General features: G+C 42.7%; 2 protein-coding genes and 1 pseudogene across 2 annotated transcripts; 1 reads left to right on the top strand and 2 right to left on the bottom strand.

Annotated features, from left to right (window-relative positions):
• The first annotated feature begins 961 nt into the window (after positions 1-961).
• Positions 962-8,640, top strand: LOC112265483 (ribosome maturation protein SBDS). The gene is made up of 5 exons (XM_024442828.2): positions 962-1,179; positions 6,708-6,837; positions 6,950-7,150; positions 7,487-7,651; positions 8,067-8,640. Exons 1-5 carry the CDS (start codon positions 1,052-1,054, stop codon positions 8,193-8,195), a joined length of 753 nt encoding a protein of 250 aa, XP_024298596.1. The 5' UTR covers positions 962-1,051; the 3' UTR covers positions 8,196-8,640.
• A 1,640-nt stretch (positions 8,641-10,280) lies between these two features.
• Positions 10,281-11,326, bottom strand: LOC112265482 (annotated as a pseudogene).
• Positions 11,327-12,302: 976 nt separating this feature from the next.
• On the bottom strand, positions 12,303-21,562 carry cldnj (claudin j). Its single transcript, XM_042294943.1, has 3 exons — positions 19,527-21,562; positions 13,212-13,264; positions 12,303-12,983 (listed from the first exon to the last, which is right to left on the bottom strand). The coding sequence occupies exons 1-3, from the start codon at positions 20,154-20,156 to the stop codon at positions 12,308-12,310; spliced, it is 1,359 nt and encodes a 452-aa protein (XP_042150877.1). The 5' UTR covers positions 20,157-21,562; the 3' UTR covers positions 12,303-12,307.
• Between the last annotated feature and the right edge of the window lie 216 nt (positions 21,563-21,778).

Below are 21,778 nucleotides of genomic sequence, written 5' to 3'. Positions count from 1 at the left end.
TTTTTAATTCTGACTATTTTAGGTTGCCAATAATTTTATTACACAATATCTCATTCTATCACATGCCTTACTTTTATTTTCATGCATAAGTAAAATCAGGATTATGCCTCTACTGCCGTTCATTCCAATCAGAATTTCTCCCTGACCAATATTGTTACCAATATTGGAACTTTTAGGGTTTATGACCTTCCCTTCTAGTAATTTAATAGTATCTCTATACATACGCGAAATATGATCTCTATACTATACATACACACATCAACTAAAGATCTCAGAAACGGCACAAAAGTTATTTTTTAAATAGAATCTAGCAGCTGCTACCTGGCTCGAGGACATTCTTTCACTGATATAAAAAATGCGCCGACTGACCTGATCTCACCTTTCAGATACCCAGTTCTCTCCGCGACACTCTCACTCACTATCAATAGCAGCGTCAAAAACATGGTTTATCAAATCCAAAAGCAGTAAAGTTGAGCCCCGCAACATTGTTTCGTTCTCCTGTGCAATGTTTTTTATCATCAATGTAAATATTGACAAACGTTTTAGGAACATCAAAGTTCAACAGCTGGGAGCAGCCATAATTGTTATCATGATGAAACGAAATACATTGTGGGAATTGGAGGTTTAATTATATTACAGATATAGAAATATTTGATGATATCCCATAGGCATAGCCATATGTTTACACCCCTCTATTCCATTACTTTGCAACAGAGTTTTTAAGCATTCAATTATATTCTCTGGATGAAATACACCGGTACAGGAACAACTTCATTTACACGTGATATTTTATGCAAAGTATCTAGTTTGTCAAATACATAAAAAGTAAACATATTTGTATTTATTCGTAGCAGTCGTTATGGTACCGTACAAAATTTAAATGTTTAAAAAAAAATACTAAACAATTCCATCAGAGACCAACAAAAAATAGGACCGTTTGCACATAGTATGTTTCAGTCCGGCGGAATTTTTGTGAAACACATAGCACACCAGCGCCGCTAAAAAAAAAATAGTGTTACTGACAGATTCATCTGTCTTGTAAAGCAGAAATATGTCTATATTTACACCAACAAACCAGATCCGACTCACAAATGTGGCGGTGGTGAGGATGAAAAAGGGAGGAAAACGATTTGAAATCGCCTGCTACAAAAATAAAGTGATGAGCTGGAGATCTGGAGCGTGAGTATTTTAGGAATTTAGCTAGCTGCGTAGCTATGATAGCTAACGTTAGCTAGTTGGATCTGTTTGATACCCACCGAGGCATATAGCAAACACCAGTAGTAATACGACTAATGGTAGTATGCTTTCAGCTTTGATGTATTTATAATTAGCTACGAATGTAAATAAATATGTAAATAATACAATCTAATGTGCTGTTTCAGAGTAGCAAGTCATGACTCATGTCATTATCATGGCTCACTTGTCTTGTATCGTGCATTATATTCTTACCCAGAGTCGAGAGGCTGTGGAATAATGAGGATATGAGGAACAGTCTAGGTGCCATGTGTTTTGCATCACTGATTCTTTGGACTTTGAGTCATCTACACCTGGCATCTTTTGAATTTCGAAAGGGGACACCCCCTCGACCTCCCCAGAACCAAATCCAATAGCTGGTCTGAGTTCACATAATATTTGTTTTTAGGTTGTCGAGATTAGCCTATCAATACCTATAGATATTGAAAGCATCATCTAGCACAGTGTTTCTGTCCTGGGGAACCAAAGGGGTGCACATTTTTGTTTTTGCCCTAGCACTATTCACCTGATTCCACTATCTGCCCTAGCACTATTCACCTGATTCCACTATCTGTTCCCCGGACTCCAGTTGTAGCCATTCGTACAATGCACAAACAAGGCTATTGAACCTGACATTGGTGTCTGTCGTTATTCCTTTATTTAACATATCATACTGAAACATGGTGTCAGAAGTGGCTCGGATAACACGTTTGTTATTTTTGTAGCTAAGTACAGTATAGGCGCAGTTACGTTCCATATGCGAACACACGCCGTTTCCTACTCACAACACTGATCAACTCATTGTTAGCTGCCTAGCTAGCATCACTACCTACGTCAATGACTGAAGGCAAAGAAATCTCATATTCCATTGCTATGGCAGCGAACATTCCGCCACCAAATCCCATGGTTCTCACAGGGGACTGGAATACTAATTGGGACAACTTCAGGGATGAATTCGAGGACTATGCGCTGGCGACCGGTCTACATGAGAAACCCAACGAGGTACAAGCGGCAACTCTGAGGAGTTTAATGGGCAGCGAATGCAGGCATATCTACCGGCACAATCTCACCCTCACAGCACGTCAACAGTGTGATGCAAAGGCTATATTGGATGCATTGGAGAATTACTTCAAACCCGCCAGAAACGTAATTTATGAGCGGTTCGTTTTCGAAGCTGTAAACAGGAAGAGGGTGAGTCAGTACACAACTTTGTAACCCGTTTGAGAGAGAAATCCGCCACTTGTGAATACGGGGGATTGAAAGATGAATTGATTCGTGACAAAATAGTGCTGGGAATTGCAAATGAGGATACACGCCGGCGTCTACTGAGAGAGAGAGACTTAACATTAGTAACTGCCATTGAAATGTGCCGCACTGCTGAAGTCACTGACATGAGAATGAGAGCAATGGAAATCGAAACCCCACGCTCCGACGTTGATACCGTTCACGCTGTTGCTAGGCAGACATTCAGACTAAACCAATCGAGGCAGAGCAATTCACCACAAACGGTGAACACAGAGAGCCCCGTAGCATGTAAATACTGTGGGAATACACACACGTGGCAAAGACCACTGCACTGCCTACGGAAAACCATGCAGAGCTTGTGGAACTAGTAATAATTTTGCAAAAGTGTGTCTCAAAAGCAAAAGAAGGGTGAGTGAGGGCAAGATTCACTGTGTTGATGATGTCATTCAATGTTCAGAGCTGAAAAGTGAAAGTAACATTTACATGCATGAATCCATTGGGGCTGTACACTCAAGAGGGAAGAAATGGTTTGTGACACTACGATTACACAACAAGCAACAACAATGTCAACTGGATTCTGGTGCTACATGCAACGTAATGAGCTACAAAGACAAAATCAATCTGGCACCTGACACACATCTATTGCCCAGCGATACTAGACTAAAGCTCTACTCAGGAGAGCTAATGAGCTCTATGGGCACCTTTGAGACCGAATGTGTTATTTGGGGACGCAAACACAAGCTGGAGTTTGAGATTGTAAAAACCAGTCAACATCCTCTCCTCTCAGGCTCTACATGCGAACGCCTGGGACTGATGCAGTTCACTGTACCAAATGACCTGCACATCGTGGATCATGTCCAGCATGGACCCCTGTCCAAAGAACAACTACTTAGCAGATATGACGATGTATTCAACATGCCCGTTGAATCTGTGCCTGGGGAGGTACACTTTGAAGTGGATGAGAGCATCACTCCAGTCCAGTGTGCTCCTCGCAATGTGCCCATTGCAATGAAAGTGGCTGTGAAGGCCCAGCTGGACAAGTATGAGGCTGATGGCCACATGACATCTGTGACTGAACCAACTGACTGGATCAGCAATATGGTCATAGTGAAAAAACCAGAGAAGCTGAGGGTCTGCATCGACCCAAAGCATCTGAACCAAGCACTGAAACGATCCCACTACATCATGCCGACACTAGAGGATGTCCTCTATATGCTTCCCAAGGCCAGGATTTTAACCTTGGTGGATGCCCGAGATGCATTCCTTCAATGCAAGCTGGATGAAGAAAGCAGCCTCATGACTACCTTCTGGACCCCCTGGGGTCGGAAACGCTGGCTCAAGCTCCCGTTTGGTGTCTCGATGGCGCCTGAGATATACCAACGTAAGCAGCACGAGTTACTGGCTGGGCTCAAGGGCATTGAACCCATCGCAGATGATGTCCTGATCGTAGGCTGTGGTGACACAGACGAAGAAGCAGTACGCGACCACGATGTGAAGCTCCTGGCACTGATGGAGCGCTGCCGATCAGTTAAGCTTCGCCTTGGCCTGAAGAAGCTGCAGTTCAAGGTGAAAGACGTCCACTTCCATGGCCACATTCTCTCGGCAAAAGGCCTGAAGCCGGACCCAGACAAGGTCAGAGCGATCCTCGACATGCCAAACCGGTCTGATGCAAAAGGAGTACAGCGTCTCATCGGCTTTGCAAACTATCTTGCAAAGTTCATGCCACACCTATCAGCAGTCTGTGAGCCTCTGCGCCGGTTGCTGGACAAAGACACACCATGGCACTGGCTACCCAAGCACGAGGCCGCAGTGCAGGAGATGAAATCTCTGGCTTCATCCATGCCAGTGTTGCGCTACTACGACGTCATGAAGCCTGTCACAATCCAGAGCGACTCCAGCCAAAGGGGACTTGGATGCTGCCTTATGCAGGAAGGCCAGCCCGTTGCATTTGCCTCGAGAGCGCTCACCCCCACCGAACAAAACTATGCACAAATTGAGAAAGAGTGCCTCAGCATCGTCTTCTCCTGCCAGCGATTCCATCACTACTTATATGGGCGAGACCTGGTCATCGCTGAAACTGACCACAAACCACTCATTTCCATATTCAGTAAACCTCTCCTCAACGCGCCCAAGAGGCTTCAAAGCATGCTCCTGACTCTGCAAAACTACAGCCTGAAGGTCATTTACAAGCCAGGACCAGAGATGTACATCAGCGACACACTGAGCAGGGCAACAACACAATGTACAGGCAGAGGCACTGTCTATCAGCAGCAGGCCATCTGTTCGCTACAGCAGGAACAACAAGATGTTCAACAGATCAATCAGGCAGACTACTTAAACGTCACAGATCACCGCCTATCCCAGATAAGGCAACACACTGACAAGGACGAATGCCTACAGTCACTGAAGTCCATGGCTCTCGCAGGTTGGCCATACCTGAAAGAGGAGACACCTTTCACAGTGAGAGAATACTGGACCTTTCGAGATGAGATCAGCGTGCAAAATGGCGTCTTGTTCAGAGGTCAGAAGGTCATTATTCCCAAATCACTACGTCCAGAGATGCTTACCCGCATACACTCCAGTCACGTTGGAGGTGATGCATGCTACCGCCAGGCTCGTGAAACATTATACTGGCCAAACATGCGAGCAGAAATTAAAGACTTTGTCAGCAACTGTACCACATGCAACGAGTACGCTCATGAACAGCAAAAGGAAACCATGATGTCACACGAACTGCCCACAAGGGCCTGGCAAATCGTCAGCATGGACTTATTCAGCCACAGACAAAAGGACTATCTTCTCATCGTTGATCACTACTCTGACTTTTGGGAAATTGAACTGCTCCCTGACTTGTCTGCAGAGACGGTCATAAAGCGCTGCAAGGCGCAGTTTGCAAGGCAAGGTCAGCCTGACAAGGTAATCACGGACAATGGCCCACAATTCACTGCACAGTTCAAGCGTTTCGCCTCAGAATGGGAGTTTGACCACGTGACCTCTTCTCCAAGACACCCAAAAGCAAATGGCAAGGCAGAATCAGCTGTCAAGATTGCAAAAAACCTGTTAAGCAGGGCCTTGCGCGACAGCAACGACCCATGGAAAGCGATCTTACAGTGGAGGAACACACCCACTGAAAACATGGACAGCAGCCCAGCACAACGCCTTCTGTCCAGACGTCTGAAGACTACCATCCCCGTAGCTAACAAGCTACTTGAGCCCTGCATCATGGTTGGCGTCACGGACAAACTGCGTCACAGAAAGCAGCTCGCTAAGTGCTTCTACGACCGGACTGCTCGGGACCTACCAGAGCTGGAGGTGGGTGAAACGATAAGGATGAAACCGCTGCCGGGAGACCACACAGGACTTTGGAGGCTGGGCACATGCCTGCAGAGAGTTGCACCACGTTCTTACCTGGTGGATGTTGGTGGCTCCCTCTATCGTCGCAATCGGGTGGATCTGCGCGTAGCAGAGCAGACAAACCAGAACACGCCATACACTCACCTAGATGAGCTGGATCACAGTCCAGGCCTAAGGGTAAGGGGTGCAGAATTGAGACATGGGCCAACTGAAGGTGAGGCTTCTACCCCACCAAGCTCTCCAGCTCGTGCCCCTAATCCTACCCCTGTCAGAGCCAATACTTACTCACTGGGTGGGTCGGCTGTGCAAGCCACCGGACAGGCTTACTCTGTAAGCAAGGGACTGTTAACTTGCCCTCGGTTAATTAAAATCTATATTTGTTCTTAAATAATTAAATTGAAATTAAAAAAGGAAGATGACAACTGAAGTAAAAAGAAATGTAATGCTTTTTCTATTGTTATGACCTGACTGTTAAGAATTTAATGTTATGCCTTTATGTTTGCACTTTCTATTGAAAAGGATGATGTTACGGAGTCTAGTTGATAGGTAATCGACTAGCCGGACTGTTCCCCGGACTCCAGTTGTAGCCATTCGTACAATGCACAAACAAGGCTATTGAACCTGACATTGGTGTCTGTCGTTATTCCTTTATTTAACATATCATACTGAAACACTATTCACCTGATTCCACTATCTGCCCTAGCATTATTCACCTGATTCCACTATCTAACTCATTGTCAAACCTTTGATTAGTGGAATCAGGTGTGTAGTGCTAGGGCAAAAATGTGCACCCCAGGATTAGGAAACTGAGATAGCAAAGCCCCATGTAAACACTTAATAAATCGCCATGCCATTTTCATTTGCCAATTACACAGAGAGAAGGACCTGGATGAAGTGCTGCAGACCAGCTCTGTTTTCAATAATGTTTCAAAGGGTCAGGTTGCCAAGAAAGATGATCTGTCAAAAGCCTTTGGAACAGACGACCTGACAGAGATTTGTAAACAAGTAAATACATTGACAGATAAACAGAACACCAGTAATCAATATTACTCACATTCATTCAATGTTATGTTGTTGTTGTGAGATTTGCCTGTTCAGTATGTATTTTCTTTCTCAGATTTTAGCTAAAGGAGAACTCCAAGTTTCAGACAAGGAGAGGCAGAGCCAGTTGGAGACGAGTTTCAGAGACATTGCGACCATCGTGGCAGAGAAGTGTGTGAACCCAGAGACCAAGCGACCATACACAGTCAACCTCATAGAGAGGGCCATGAAGGATATCCACTACTCTGTCAAGGCCAACAAAAGCACCAAGCAGCAGGTATGGCTGGGACAAAAGGTTGTTGCTACAGTGCACTCTGGAGTCTACACATTTGCCATATTTTTATATAAACGACATGGATGAACGGCTGAACATGCATGAACGGCTTTGTTTTAAATGCTCACTCACTGTGCATACTGTGTGTACAAGCAGTGGCTAGATTTAGCCATAAATGTTTTCCTTTCAGTGAGGAGTTTAGTCTGTCATATTAAACACTGAACCTGTTTGTTGTTTAGCTACATAAACCAGAATACTTACTGGGTTTCAGTACATACCAACTAATGACAGTCTTTGTCATGCTAATGCCCCATGAATCTAACTGCTGTTTGTTCCAAGGCTCTGGAGGTAATTAGGCAGCTGAAAGAGTCCATAGAGATCCAGAGGGCCCACATGAGGCTGAGGCTGGTCCTGCCGGCCAAAGACGGCAAGAGGCTGAAGGAGAAACTCAAACCCCTCCTCAAGGTGGTGGAAAGTGAAGACTTTGACGACCAGCTGGAGATGGTGAGAGACAGATCCCTCTGGTTTATACTAGGCTACACCGTAGGGCTCTAAAGCACATGTGTCAAACTAATTTCACGAAGGTCCGAGTGTCTGCGAGTTTTCACTCCTCCCTTGTACTTGATTGATGAATTAAGGTCACTAATTAGTAAAGCGCTCCCCTCACCTGGTTGTTTAGGTCTTAATTGAAAGGAAAAACCAAAAACCTGCATAAAACTAGGCCCTCCATTGAATGAGTTTGACACCCCTGCTCTAAACTAAAATAGTTATCTAGACTTGATAACAAAAGGAATATGTAATACACTGTATACACTTGTAGTAAATAATTCAAGTAATGCAACAACAACACTGCTTTCCCTCCCACCTCTCTCTTTCTCTCATATATATATATATATATATATCTCCCTCCATCCTCCAGGTGTGTCTGGTGGACCCGGGCTGCTTCAGGGAGATAGATGAGTTGATCCGCTGTGAGACGAAAGGTAAAGGTTCCCTGGAGGTGCTCAGTCTGAAGGATGTGGAAGAGGGAGACGAGCGGCTGGAATAGCCTTCACACAGAGCCCTATAGGACTACATACATACACTATCTTACCACCACCGCTGCCACACAAACTGCAAACCCCTCATTAAAGAGGCCACTATTTCTAATACCAATGGAGCCCTTCGTATTTCCAGTGTCTGTTCTAATATTAGTTTTGGTTGAAGATCTGATAACATTCAGTATTTTTGCTGTGAGCATGCACCACTCGAATGTTTGCTTGTAAACAAAAAATTACTATAATTTAATTATGTTTATTTTGTGAGTCAACTTCTTCTAAAGTAATTCATATGGCTTTGACCCTGCCTTTCATTTTACCCAGTTTACCATTTCGCCATGTTTGAAAAGGCATATTTTGTTATGAATAGTTTATTTAACACCTTAATTTATATATGTTTATTCATAATTAAATATGAGTCTTATAAACAATTGCAAATAAAAACGTAATCTATTTCATTGTTTTTATTCATTATTTTGTGATTACTACGGCATAGTCTCTCCAAAAATGGTATCAATAGCCCTATGCCAATACAGTAGATATGACACTTTATCCCAAGTTTATACCATTATTGTAAGATACAGTGCCTTCAGAAACTATTCATACTTTGACTTATTCCACATTTTGTCCCAGACAAAAATCTTCTCACCCATCTACACACAATACCCGTAATGACATGTTTTTAGAAATGTTTGCAAATGTATTAAATATTTTATTTAACTAGGCAAGGCAGTTAAGAACAAATTCTTATTGACAATGACGGCCTAGGAACAGTGAGTTAACTGCCTTGTTCAGGGGCAGAACGACAGATTTGTACCTTGTCAGCTCGGGGATTTGATGTAGCAACCTTTCGGTTACTGGCCCAACACTACCTGCCGCCTCAAATACCGATATATCTCAATATCAATACATGTTAGAATCACGTTTGGTAGCGATTACAGCTGTGAGTGTTTCTGGGTAAGTCTCTTAAGAGCTTTGCACACCTGGATTGTACAATATTTGCACATGATTCTTTTTTAAATTCTTCAAGCTCTGTCTGGCAAGTTGGTTGTTGCTCGAGATATTTTCAAGTCTTGTGTATACTTGGCCTTGTTTTAGGTTCTTATCTTGCTGAAAGGTGAATTTGTCTTCCAGTGTCTTTGTGAAGCAGACAACCAGGTTTTCCTCAAGGATTTTGCATGTGCTTACAGTATCTCTATTCCGTTTCTTTTTATATAATATATAATATTTTTAAAAACTCCCTACTCCTTGCCGATGACAAATATACCCATTACATGATGCAGCCACCTCCATGTTTGAAAATATGAAGAGGGGTAATCAGTAATGTGTTGTGTTGGATTTGCCCCAAACATAATGCTTTGTATTCAGGACATAAAGTCAATTTCTTTGACACATTTTTCGCACTTTTACTTTAGTGCCTTATTACAGTCAGGATGCATGTTTTGGAATATTTTTATTCTCTACAAGCTTCCTTCTTTTCACTTGGTCATTTAGGTTAGTATTGTGGAGTAACTACAATGTTGTTGATCCATCCTCAGTTTTCTGTTATTACAGCCATTAAACACTGTAACTTAAAGTCACCATTGGCCTCAGTGAAATTCCTGAGTGGTTTCCTTCCTCTCGAGCAACTGAGTTAGGAAGGACGGTTGTATCTTTGTAGTGACTGTGTGTATTGATACAACATCCAATGTGTAGTAAATAACTTCACCATGCTTAAAGGGATATTCAATATCTGCTTTTTTTATACCCATCTACCAATCGGTGCCTTTCTTTGCAAGGCAGTGGAAAACCTCCTTGATCTTTGTGTTTGAATCTGTGTTTGAAGGTCACTGCTCGACTGAGGGACCTTACAGATAATTGTATGTGTGCGGTGCAGAGATGGGGTAGTCATTCAAAGTAATGTTAAACACTATTATTGCACACAGAGTGAGTCCATGTGACTTGTTAAGCAAATGTTTACTGAATACGTATTGACTGAAGACATTTCAGCTTTTACCATTATATTAATTTGTAAAAATGTCTAAAAACATAATTCCACTTTGATATTATAGGATATTGTGTGTAGGCCAGTGACATAACATCTCAATTTAATCCATTTTAAATTCAGGCTGTACCACAACAAAATGTGGAAAAGTCCAGGGGTGTGAATACTTTCTGAAGCCACTGTAACACTTTAATGGTAAACCTTCACCACCAATACAGAAATTATGCAAATTGACATTTCAGACCCAATTATTACAGTTGAAAGTGCAATTTACTCCATGGTTAGTGCTACTCCTTTACCTCTATCCTAAATTCTTCAACATCTTTCAAAGTGCTTCATTGCAGTGGAAGCATGATTTCTAACATTGACTATAGTACCTAGAGGTCTATTCATACCTAATCATACCTGATTGCATCTTCTCATGGATGTGTTGTTGCCCGAGCATACTGGCTGTGTCTAAATTCAGTCCTGTGGATAGTATCCAAGGGCCTGGTTGGCCCCTGCTCTGCCACAGGATAACCTGGAGTATAACCCCCTCTTTCTGACCCCTCCTGCTGCTGGAACGTGGGGAATCTAGTACTGAGAAACCCTCCCCCTACTACCATTAGAGAGGAGGAGATCCATCCTATGTACAGGGCAGCTCCCCAGTCTCTCCTCAGTACCACAGCGCCCTCCAATGGCTTGTTAGTGTGGTGGCAGGTCCAGGCTACAGGGACAAACACCACACCGGAGACAACTTTCACATGATTCCTCTTCGGAAACCACACCTCTCCAATGATACTGATGACCACAGCACCTATACAAGCCATGATCAGGCCTCTCTATGTTCAGAAGTTTCCAGAGAGAGATAACAAAGACTGGTAGAAGGAGCAGTGGAGGCTACTGTCATGGTTGAGGTCCCAGTGATCCCATTCCAGCCACACCCTGTCTCAGTATGCTGACAGCGTGGCTGTGGAGTCGTCCAGAGTACCGCTGACTTTCCACAGGGGCAGGCAACGGGTGAGGATGGCGCACAGCCAGCCTGTAATGCCCAGGCCCAACACTGCTGGCTCCAACTGCCTCTTCATGACTGAGCTGAGCTTAGCTCCTCACAGAAAGCAGGGCTTGACCAGCTGCAGGCACAGTCTGTGTGCCTGTGTGTGAGTCTAGCCTGTGTGATGTGAAACCGGTCCTCACAGATTCCTGAAAATAAAAGGGCGTGGAGCAGCAGTCCTGCTCTACAGCTGGGGAATAAAGGGGATTCCTTCTGTTTACTGTGACATGGTTTCACAACAATCCCTCTTTTTCAGTTTTGCCACTCAGTCGCTAAAACACAGATGACACTGTGTGCTTTGTTGACTTCAGTCTCTGACTCTGGTCTTATAGGAACATGTAATTGTTAAATAAGCCTTGTGTGCCTCTCAAAGTACAGGATGTTTCATACTTCATTCTGAATGTTCAATGTTCTCCCTTCTAATGAGTTTTGATACACTTTTTCAATAAGATAAATAAAAGAGATGCAACAAAAGTCATTTCTAACCAAAATGTTTATTTCTATTAAGTTCAAATCGCAAATCATTCAACGAACATGATATGTTGCCCGCTAAAGTACTGCCTCTATTCTCTTAGCATGCAGATTCTAATCACAAAATTAACTGTGATAAACATTGTTACAAAAACCCATTATAAGTAGTAACCACAGTTGAATAGGATGGGGAAAAATGAAAATATGTGAATTACAATACAGGGATATAAAAACAATCAGGTTCATTCAGTTGCCGTAGTTGTACTGTCAATATTAGTAACCTATTGATTTTCAGTGATTATATTTCAATAACAGATATTTCCTCAGTAAACATATTTCATGGTGATAGAGTGAACATTTTAATAGCTACAATTACCTAAGTCAGACTTATTTTGTAACAAGAATCAATTAACATGATCTTATTTTTAAAAACTTCCACCAAGCTATCAAATAGTTCCAGGGCAATTCTAAATCTATGAAAGTCAGACAATACACTGAATAACCAGACATGGACATTCAATGTACAAAATAACAATGTTGTCATGGAAAAACTTGCTGTGACGTGTTTCTTCATAGTGCCAACACCTGCCAACACTATTTGCCTGAAGTTAAAAGGCAAATAAAGCACTCCCCTCTCACACATAGTTCTTTATGGCGTAGCTGCTGTGAGTGTGAGTGGGCATCCTAGCCAGGGTGTACCTACTGCTGGAACCATGCCTGCCCTCTCTCCCCCCTGGAGGACAGCTGGTACACAGCACCCCTCCTCCACAGAACAGGAACCCAGAGGTCACCCAGCCCACATAGATGGCCGCCCCCATCTCTTTCTTGAGCACCTCAGGGACCCGCGGGTTATAGAAGTCCCTAATGATTGACTGGGCTGTCCAGGACACAGCCACTATGATGCTTAACCCAGCCAGGGCGAAGGTGACCCCTGCGGCCTGCACCATGCTGGCTTTGAACTTGGGATGGCTCAGGCAGTTGGTACACCTAGCTCCCAGAAGGAAGACGAGGAATGCCAGGCAGCCCAGTACCATGCTGATGACGATGAGGCCCCTGGCCGCCTGGAGGTCAGGGGACAGGTCTAGAAGAGCATCATAGATTTTACACTGCATCTGTCCCGTGGTTTCAGACACACAGGTCATCCACAGGCCCTCCCAGAACACCTGCATGACCACCAGGTGGGTGCCGATGAACGCTGTGACCTTCCACATGGGCAGGGCACAGATCAGGATGGTACCTGCCAGGCCCACCATGGACAGGGTGATGCCCAGCTCCTCCACAGCCATGGGGGGTTCTACAGCTTGTGCAGAACTGGGGATGAAACAAAGAAAAAATACGTTTTAACAATATGTTCAAATTGTCTGTTGGCTTTTTTATCTCTGTGATTACAGCCTAGCAATTTCCACACATTTTTTTCTTCCATTTATACTTTTTTCTTTTCCATTTACAAAGACAACAACACACTGAGATGTTTTTTTTACATTGTGTGTCATTGTTTTCCAGAGCGACTTACAGTAGTGAGTGCATACTTTTTCGTACTTGTCCCCCGTGGGAATTGAACCCACAACCCTGGTGTTGCAAGTGCAACTGAGCTACATGGGACAGACAACCAACATCCAAACATGACAATAAACAATAGAAGGGGGAGGACACCCATTGATCCCTGCCACAACAAGCTAGGCATCCTCTGGGACCTGGCAAGAAGGGGGGTATAGTTCATAAACAAATACACAGTTTATATACTAGGCTATGCTCTATGGTTTACACGTTATTCTAGTGTTCCAGTGACCCTCTGGGTCATTGTCATGGTCTTGGAGGGCAGATGCCGCTCGTTCCATAGTCAATAAGTCAATGAATTCCCTTAACCAAATGTCCATGCTGAAGCACTGCGGTTTACACACCTTAAAAGGTATAAGTATGGTCCGTTTTACTGATAGGAAGGCCTATGCAATGTGTTGTTTGGTTCTAGGTTGGACATTGTCCATCCTACTTCCTAACAGGCACACTACAGGACACAGTGGGAAACATACATTATGTACAGTGCCTTCAGAAAGTATTCAGACCGTTTGACTTTTTCCACATTTTGTTAGTTTGCAGCCTTATTCTAAAATTGATTATATTGGGTTTTTTCCTAGTCAATATACACACAATACCCCATAATGACAAAGCAAAAACAGGATTTTAGAAATGTTTATTAAAAAAAATAAACTGAAATATTACATTTGCATAAGTATTCAGACCCTTATGTTGAAGCACCTTGAGTCTTCTTGGGTATGATGCTACAAGCTTGGACCACCTGTACTTGGGGAGTTTCTCCCATTCTTCTCTGCGGATCCTCTCAACCTCTGTCAGGTTGGATGCGGGGTGTTGCTGCACAGCTATTTTCAGGTCTCTCCAGAGATATTCGATCAGGTTCAATTCCGGGCTCCAGCTGGGCCACTCAAGGACATTGTCCTGAAGCCACTCCTGCATTGTCTTGGCTGTGTGCTTAGGGTTGTTGTCCTGTTGGAAGGTGAACCTTCACCCCAATCTGAGGTCCTGTGTGGTCTGGAGCAGGTTTTCATCAAGGATCTCTCTGTACTTTGCTCCATACATCTTTCCCTTGATCCTGACTAGTCTCCCACTCCCTGCAGGCGCAAAACATCCCCACAGCATGATGCTGCCACCACCATGCTTCACCGTAGGGATGGTGCCAGGTTTCCTCAAGGGGTGATGCTTGTCATTCAGGCCAAAGAGTTCAATCTTGGTTTCATTTAGACCAGAGAATCTTGTTTCTCATGGTCTGAGAGTCTTTAGTTGTCTTTTGGCAAACTCCAAGCGGGCTGTTATATGCCTTTTACTGAGGAGTGGCTTCCGTCTGGCCACTTTAACATAAAGACCTAATTGGTGGAGTGCTGCTGAGATGGTTGTTCTTCTGGAAGGTTGTCCCATCTCCACAGAGGAACTCTAGATCTCTGTCAGACTGACCATAGGGTTCTTGGTCACCTCCCTAACTAAGGCCCTTCTCCACCGATTGCTCAGTTTGGCCGGGTGGCCAGCTCTAGGAAGAGTCTTGGAAGTTCCAAATGTCTTCCATTTAAGAATGATGGAGGCCACTGTGTTCTTTGGTATCTTCAATGCTGCAGACATTTTTTGGTACTCTTCCCCAGATCTGTGCCTCATCACAATCCTGTCTTGGAGCTCTACGGACAATTCTTTCGACCTTATGGCTTGGTTTTTGCTCTGACATGCACTGTCAACTGTGGGTCCTTATATAGACAGGTGTTTGCCTTTCCAGATCATGTCCAATCAATTGAATTTACCACAGGTGGACTCCAATCAAGTTGTAGAATCATCTCAAGGATGATAAATTGAAACAGTATCCACCTGAGCATCCTGAATATTTATGTAAATAAGGTATTTCAGTTTTTTATTTTTAGTAAATTTGTAAAAAATCGAAAAAACAGTTTTTGCTTTGTCATTATGGGGTATTATGTGTAGATTGCTGGGGATTTCTTCATTTAATCCATTTTAGAATAACTCTGTAACATAACAAAATGTGGAAAAAGTCTAGAGGTCTGAATACTTTCTGAAGGCACTTTATATACCACTAGATAGCAGTAGTGTGTCAACAGTGTCGGACCTATTTGATGGAGGGACATGACTGAGGTGTTCCACAATATTGCAGGTTTCTTTGAATAGAATATTAAGAGAACGAGCAGCAGTGAAACTGTCATTCAGAGTGAAACAATGAAGCATAAATTTATACTGGGTGGAATATGAGGAGGATTTGATCATTCAAATCTTACTGAATATTACTGGACAGTCTTTCTGTAACACTACTGAATATAATGTGACAATCAATGACTTGATGTTAAACTTTATCTTAATAACACAATAACAAAAACACCTAAGGCAAAGAGAAAATTTTATGGTGAGACAAATTAGACGCAATTAAGGGATTAAGTCATTTTAAGCTCTCAATATTTCTGCACGAGGACAGCGGAACTGGAGACTCTCCCTGATCTACAGGTCTGATAACAGGGGAACATAACTTTCTCACAGCTTAGTGTAAACCTTCTCAACTCACACCAGTCTTTTTATGAACTCAAACATAGTTGATTATTTTATTGATTTAAAGATTACGAGAGTGGGTTGATACAACAATATCTGTCACAATAGACATACCCAATGTTTGCAAGCCTTGAAATTGTATATGTTGGTCGAAAAACACATTGAAGCGGTCATTGAGTTTGAAGCATGTGTGGAATTCTCTGACACCAGTTCCTGTTTGACCATGGTTCTATTTGAACCTTACAGAGAACATTATATGATCATGATGAATGCGTATACTGAAAACAAGGACATCAGTGGGAGTACTGAATCAACAAACACTCATCTGAAATATGAAAAGATAGTTTATTGTAATAAAACAGAGAACATACAACAGTAAAAAAGTTGCTGACTAATATAATTTGCAACAGTGTATAATCAACTTGCCAGGAATTCGAGAAACAAATAACATTTACATATACTGAACAAAAATATAATCGCAACATGCAACAATTTCTACGATTTTTATGAATTACAGTTAAGGAAATATGTCAATTTAAATAAATGAATAAGGCCCTAATCTATGGATTTCACATGACTGGGCAGTGGCTCAGCCATGGGTGGACCTGGGAGGGCATAGGCCCACCCACTTGGGAGCCAGGCCGACCCACTAGAGAGCCAGGCCCGGCCAATCAGAATTTGTTTTTTATTACAGACAGAAATGGACGGACATTGGAATATAAAGGAAAAGGTACCAGTGGAAAGATGTTGTATGCAAAAAAACTGTACTATGAAGGAAAATATGCACTTAACTTTTTGATTGATTAGCCAGAGAAACACTTCACTCTTAGAAAAAAGGGTTCCAAAAGGATTCTTCAGCTGCCCCCCCCCCCACGCAGGTGAAGAAGTCGGATCTGGAGGTCCTGGGCCGGTGTGGTTACACGTGGTCTGTGGTTGAAATTCTCTAAAACGACATTGGCGGTGGCTTAAGGTAGAAAAATGAACATTCAATTCTCTGCCAACAGCTCTGGTGGACGTTCCTGCTGTCATCATGCCAATTGCATTCTGCCTCAAAACTTGAAACATCTGTGCCATTGTGTTGTGTGACAAAATTGTATATTTTAGAGTGGCTATTTATTGTCCCCAGCACAGGGTGCACCTGTGTAATGATCATGCTGTTTAATCAGCTTTTTGATATGTCACACCTGTCAGGTGGATGGATTATCTTGATAAAGGATAAAATGCTCACTAAAATGCTAATGTAAACAGATTTGTGCGCAGAATTGGAGAGAATTAAGGGATCTTTTATTTCATCTCATGAACCATGGGACCAGCACTTTACATGTTATGTTTATATTTTTGTTCAGTGTATATCTAAACAGTAGCATATTAATACACTCATACACTCTTAGAAAAATATAGCTTTTTGGCTGTCCCCATTGGAGAACCCTTTGAAGAACCCTTTCGGTTCCAGGTAGAACCATTTTGAGTTCTATACAGACCAGCGCTCTAGCAACCTGCAGGTCGGAGCTGAGGGACATCATGGAGTCATATACCTTAAACTGCATCTGGCCCATGGGCCATGGGCTAAACACAGCTCATCCAGATGCCCTCCCAGATGGTTTGCGAGGTGACATTGTTTTTTCAGATGAAGTCTATGACCTTCCACATGGGCACGCCGCCGACAATGGTCGTTCCCTACACAGACGATCAAGGCCAGGGCACTGCCCAGCATCTGAATGCCCATGGAACACATTCTGAATGCAGTGTCTCTCTGTCTCTCTCTACTCATTGACTAACTCTTTGTGTCTCCAAGTTAATATTGGAAGGCAATCAGGTGTTTTGGTGCATTTGAAAATGAGAAAGAAGAGTGTTACTGGCTGGTCCAGCTTTAAGAAACGGAGAGCCAGCCAAATAATACCAGCCTTACAGGATACATTGTTCTGTGTGGATAATAAAGGTGGGAGATTCATTTTATTCGCCTTTTTGGAGGTAGATCAGTTTACTAAGCTTTTATTGTTCAAACATCCTATGAGGAATGTAGGCATGTGCTTGAAAACTCACCAGCTTGAAAGCTCAGCAAAATTAACTTTCAATGGGATTAATTTGACTTTGTTAGCAATAGATGGCAAATAGTGCTGAAATAAGTTTATAAATAGTCATGGGAGGACAGAAAAGAAAACAGAGGAGGGGAGCACTAAGCCCTATAAAGTACCCTTCTCGCCCTCTGTGTTTATGTGAACTCATCATACCTTCTTAGTTTACACATTCTCAACTAAAAATCAACAGTGATTTGTTTTGCTTTCCTGACACACCTGTGCCAAGCTTCACTTTCACTGGGTTAGAGAGGTCACCAGATTCCAGAGCATGCAGTATGCCCCGATTTGGAGACATTCACATTGCATTGGCACGGCAATGGACAGAAAAGAGAGAGGTGGGGCTGGGGGCAAGAGATAATCTGATCTGTTTAAATTCATACAACATATTTTTATAATGTGCACTGTTAACTTAAGCATTGTGTAATGTATGTAAACAGCGTCTCACTGTCACAAGAAGAAGATGTAACGAGACATGTTTTGGTATACTTGGCACAAGGAATTACGATGTAGTTTTAGGGGTGGTAAGGTGATACTGTTCTTAATGCTTCTTGTTTGAGAAAATAGTGACAATTGTCTATTCAACAATGAATGAACAATGAAAACAAACCAGGTTCTACCATTTTGTTCAATTTAAATAACAATAAATGATGAAAATATCCAGTAGGCCTATACATTTTGGCCAATCTCTGCACATCATCTCTACATAGCTGGTTCTGAGAGGAAGCCAGTTTAAATAGCAGAGCTTGTTTTACAGACAATAGTTTTTATCTAACCTAGCTTAAGTTGTGTAACTGGTTCATCTGTACATTCTTGCCCCTCAAAGATTTTGTCAATCTGTCACTGCCAGTCTTTAAAGTAAATGTCTCAGTGAGTATTTCTAATAATGGGGGAAATCTATTTCAAATCCTTAGAAGAAATCAGTGTTCTCAGGATTGTGTGACAGGGTTAAATACTTTTCTCACTTTCTTACTCGAATCAATGCGATGTAAAGTCCCACTTTTGGTGTCATTCAAACAGAAGACAGTGAGGGAGGATTGTCAGTAGGTCATTTCACCTAAAACTATGCTATTAGACATTTTCAGCTAAGATTTCAGCTGAGAAAAAGGAAATCACAGTAACTTGGAGTCAATTTCTTAAAAAAGACAGTTAACACCAATGTATAAACTTTGATGGAAATGTTTTATACAAAAAAATAAGGTTTGCAATTGATTAAGTTCTTTAGACATAATCAATCAACATATATTGGCTGTTTGCAAAACATACTGTGATCTACTGTACAAAGTTATGACAAGTCAATTATACATGTATAATATACATATAGTCCATGTTCTTACATCAATACTATCATTCTGGCACAGTGTCCTTATACGGTAAAAGATAAGTTAGGGTTATGGGAATGGCTTCAATTCACTTCAGTCATCACCCCATGACCCATGAGATGATTCCTCTACACTGCGTATAGACTAGCACTACTTCTCTGTAACGTCATTTCTTATAGGCAACCGTTCTGTCTTGTCTTTTTCTTGCAAAGTTCTGAAGTGCTCAGTTAATTTGTTTTCACATATTCATTCTGTTCTGATTTCACATCACTTTCAAAATGGAAAATGGAAAAGAACAAGACTGGATAATACCAGTAACTTGCATGGTATTTTCATTTCACAGAAGATTGCCAAAGATAATCAAATAATTTACAGTCTTTCTTTCAACAGTTTCCAGCTCAAACGTAAGCTCTGCTGGTAGCTGTGGATCTTGCCTGTGAATACTTCACTGGGTAGTCGTCACGCTCCTCCTTGGGTGGGCAGGAGCTGCAGAGGAGCCCCCCTCCCAGGATCAGGAGCCCTGCGGTGCCCCAGCCGATGTACAGTGAGGCCCCCAGCTCCCTCCTCTGGGCCTCGACCAGCAGAGGGTTGTAAAAATCCCTGATGATGGTGTTGGCGGACCAGCAGACAGGGACGAGGATGAGGACGCCAGCCACGATGAAGATGATCCCACTGGCAATGGCTACTTTAGCTTTGGAAGCCTCATCCTCCACAAAGTTGGTGCACTTTCCTCCAGAAATTCCCAAGAGGATGCCGAAGCATGATGCGATGATGGCGATGACGCTCAGAGCTCTGGCAGCCTGCAGGTCCTGGGGTAAGGCCAGGAGGGAGTCATAGATCTTGCACTGCATCTGTCCCGTGCTCTGGGTCACACAGTTCATCCACAAGCCCTCCCAGATGACCTGAGCAGTCACGATGTTGGCTCCGATGAAGGCTGTGACTTTCCACATAGGCAGGGCACACACAATAATGGTCCCCAGGAACCCGATGATAGCCAGGACGAAGCCCAGCATCTGTCTACCCATTGACACCATTTTGAAGAATTCTTGTTTTTTGTTGTAAAATCAATGAAGCTCAGGCAGAGGTTGTAGAGGAGAGTCAATGCAGGTCAGCTCAGCTTGGTTGTAATCGTTGTTAACTAATGACTTAGTCACGTCCCCTGAAGTTATATGGACCTCTCTGCTCCTGAAAGGGTGGAGTCAACATCCTTCCCCCTGACCTGAAACCAGTTGACATGGTAATTTTCAAGCCGGACCAGATTCTTTCACCTCCCCTGTCGGTATGTGTGAATGACAATGGGTTTCGATGAGATGCGTCTCAAGACCTGTGAAGAAGAGATAGTAATTGGTCCATTCAAAAAATGCCTCTGTAGTGAATGCCGTTTTGCTGGGTGGTTAGGCCTGTCTTCCCATTGGTTTCAGGGTAGAGAGATAAACTGTCAAGAATGCCACCTGAATTCTCATTAGTCATGGCTGGACGTTCGAAGCTACTGTTGTTCCCTGTTTTCATGATGACATTTTTTATTGCAACTATTGTTTCCTGTAATCAGGTTGCTAATACCACCAGAATTCTGATTTGTCATAGCCATAAGTAAGTTAAGGCCTATATTCAGTCTCTGTTTTCTTGGTTTTGATCCTGAACCCATTTCTTTCATGAAATAAACCAATACATTAAATAAACATGTTACAGAACATTGCCTTTAAGCCCGGGTACAGATCCAAGAAACCTTGATTTTAAAGAAAGCTGTTGGCAGTCTAATTAAACAACCTATTTGAGTTACAGTCTAGACTCTCAAAACTATCCCACTGAGCACGGACGTCAATTCAACATCTATTCCACGTTGGTTCAACGAACGTAATTTGAGTGAAATGATGTGGAAACTATGTAGATTCAACCATTGTGTGCCCAGGGGGATGTTTGTATATTTGGAGAGAGGAGATATGAGGGAGCTTTTGAGCAACCATGCAACCATTCATTTTCCAAAATGAAAGGAGATTCACAGATACACGTCATCATGTAACTGAAAGATATTGATCCCTTAAAATCCATAAGAGTCTATTGACACACCCTATCAAAATCCGGCAGTTTAAGCTAGAGATATATGCATGGGCTGTGTCTCAGTACGCCACATCCTCCTATGTCGGCTTTCCGCATCTGCGGTGGAAAGTGGCCGAGCTACGGCGGTGTTTGTCAAACCATGAGAAAAAAATTGGTCCACTCACATCAACGTCTGTAGCGTCTGAACAGTTTGGCCTACAGACTAATATAGAAAGATGAGACTTTCACGAACACGCTGGTGTTCTCCGTTTTGCTCTACGACCCCTATAAGCCCCACGGGACTTGTCTGATGTCGGAAACGCTGATGTGCCAACTTCTGTCTAGCGTCAAAACCGTTTTGGCTACAAACTAAGTGTCACAGGATCGCATCTGAAGGTAACCCATACAAATTAATGGAAGTATAGAGGTAGTTTTGTGTCAACAAAAATAAGGGGTTGAATATGTGTAAAAAAAAACATATATATATATATATATATTCCCTGAGCTTTCTTATATCTCCTAGATATAAGACATACACTTCAAAACCTTATTCCTTATGTATTTTGCCATTTATGAATGTGTTATTCAATGCGCTACTATGCGCTATAGTAGTAAAGGC

Source organism: Oncorhynchus tshawytscha, linkage group LG13 (assembly GCF_018296145.1).
Source record: "Oncorhynchus tshawytscha isolate Ot180627B linkage group LG13, Otsh_v2.0, whole genome shotgun sequence".
Classification (NCBI taxonomy): domain Eukaryota; kingdom Metazoa; phylum Chordata; class Actinopteri; order Salmoniformes; family Salmonidae; genus Oncorhynchus; species Oncorhynchus tshawytscha.
The sequence above is the reverse complement of the archived record's forward strand: the minus strand, read 5'-3'. Positions and strand labels throughout refer to the sequence as shown.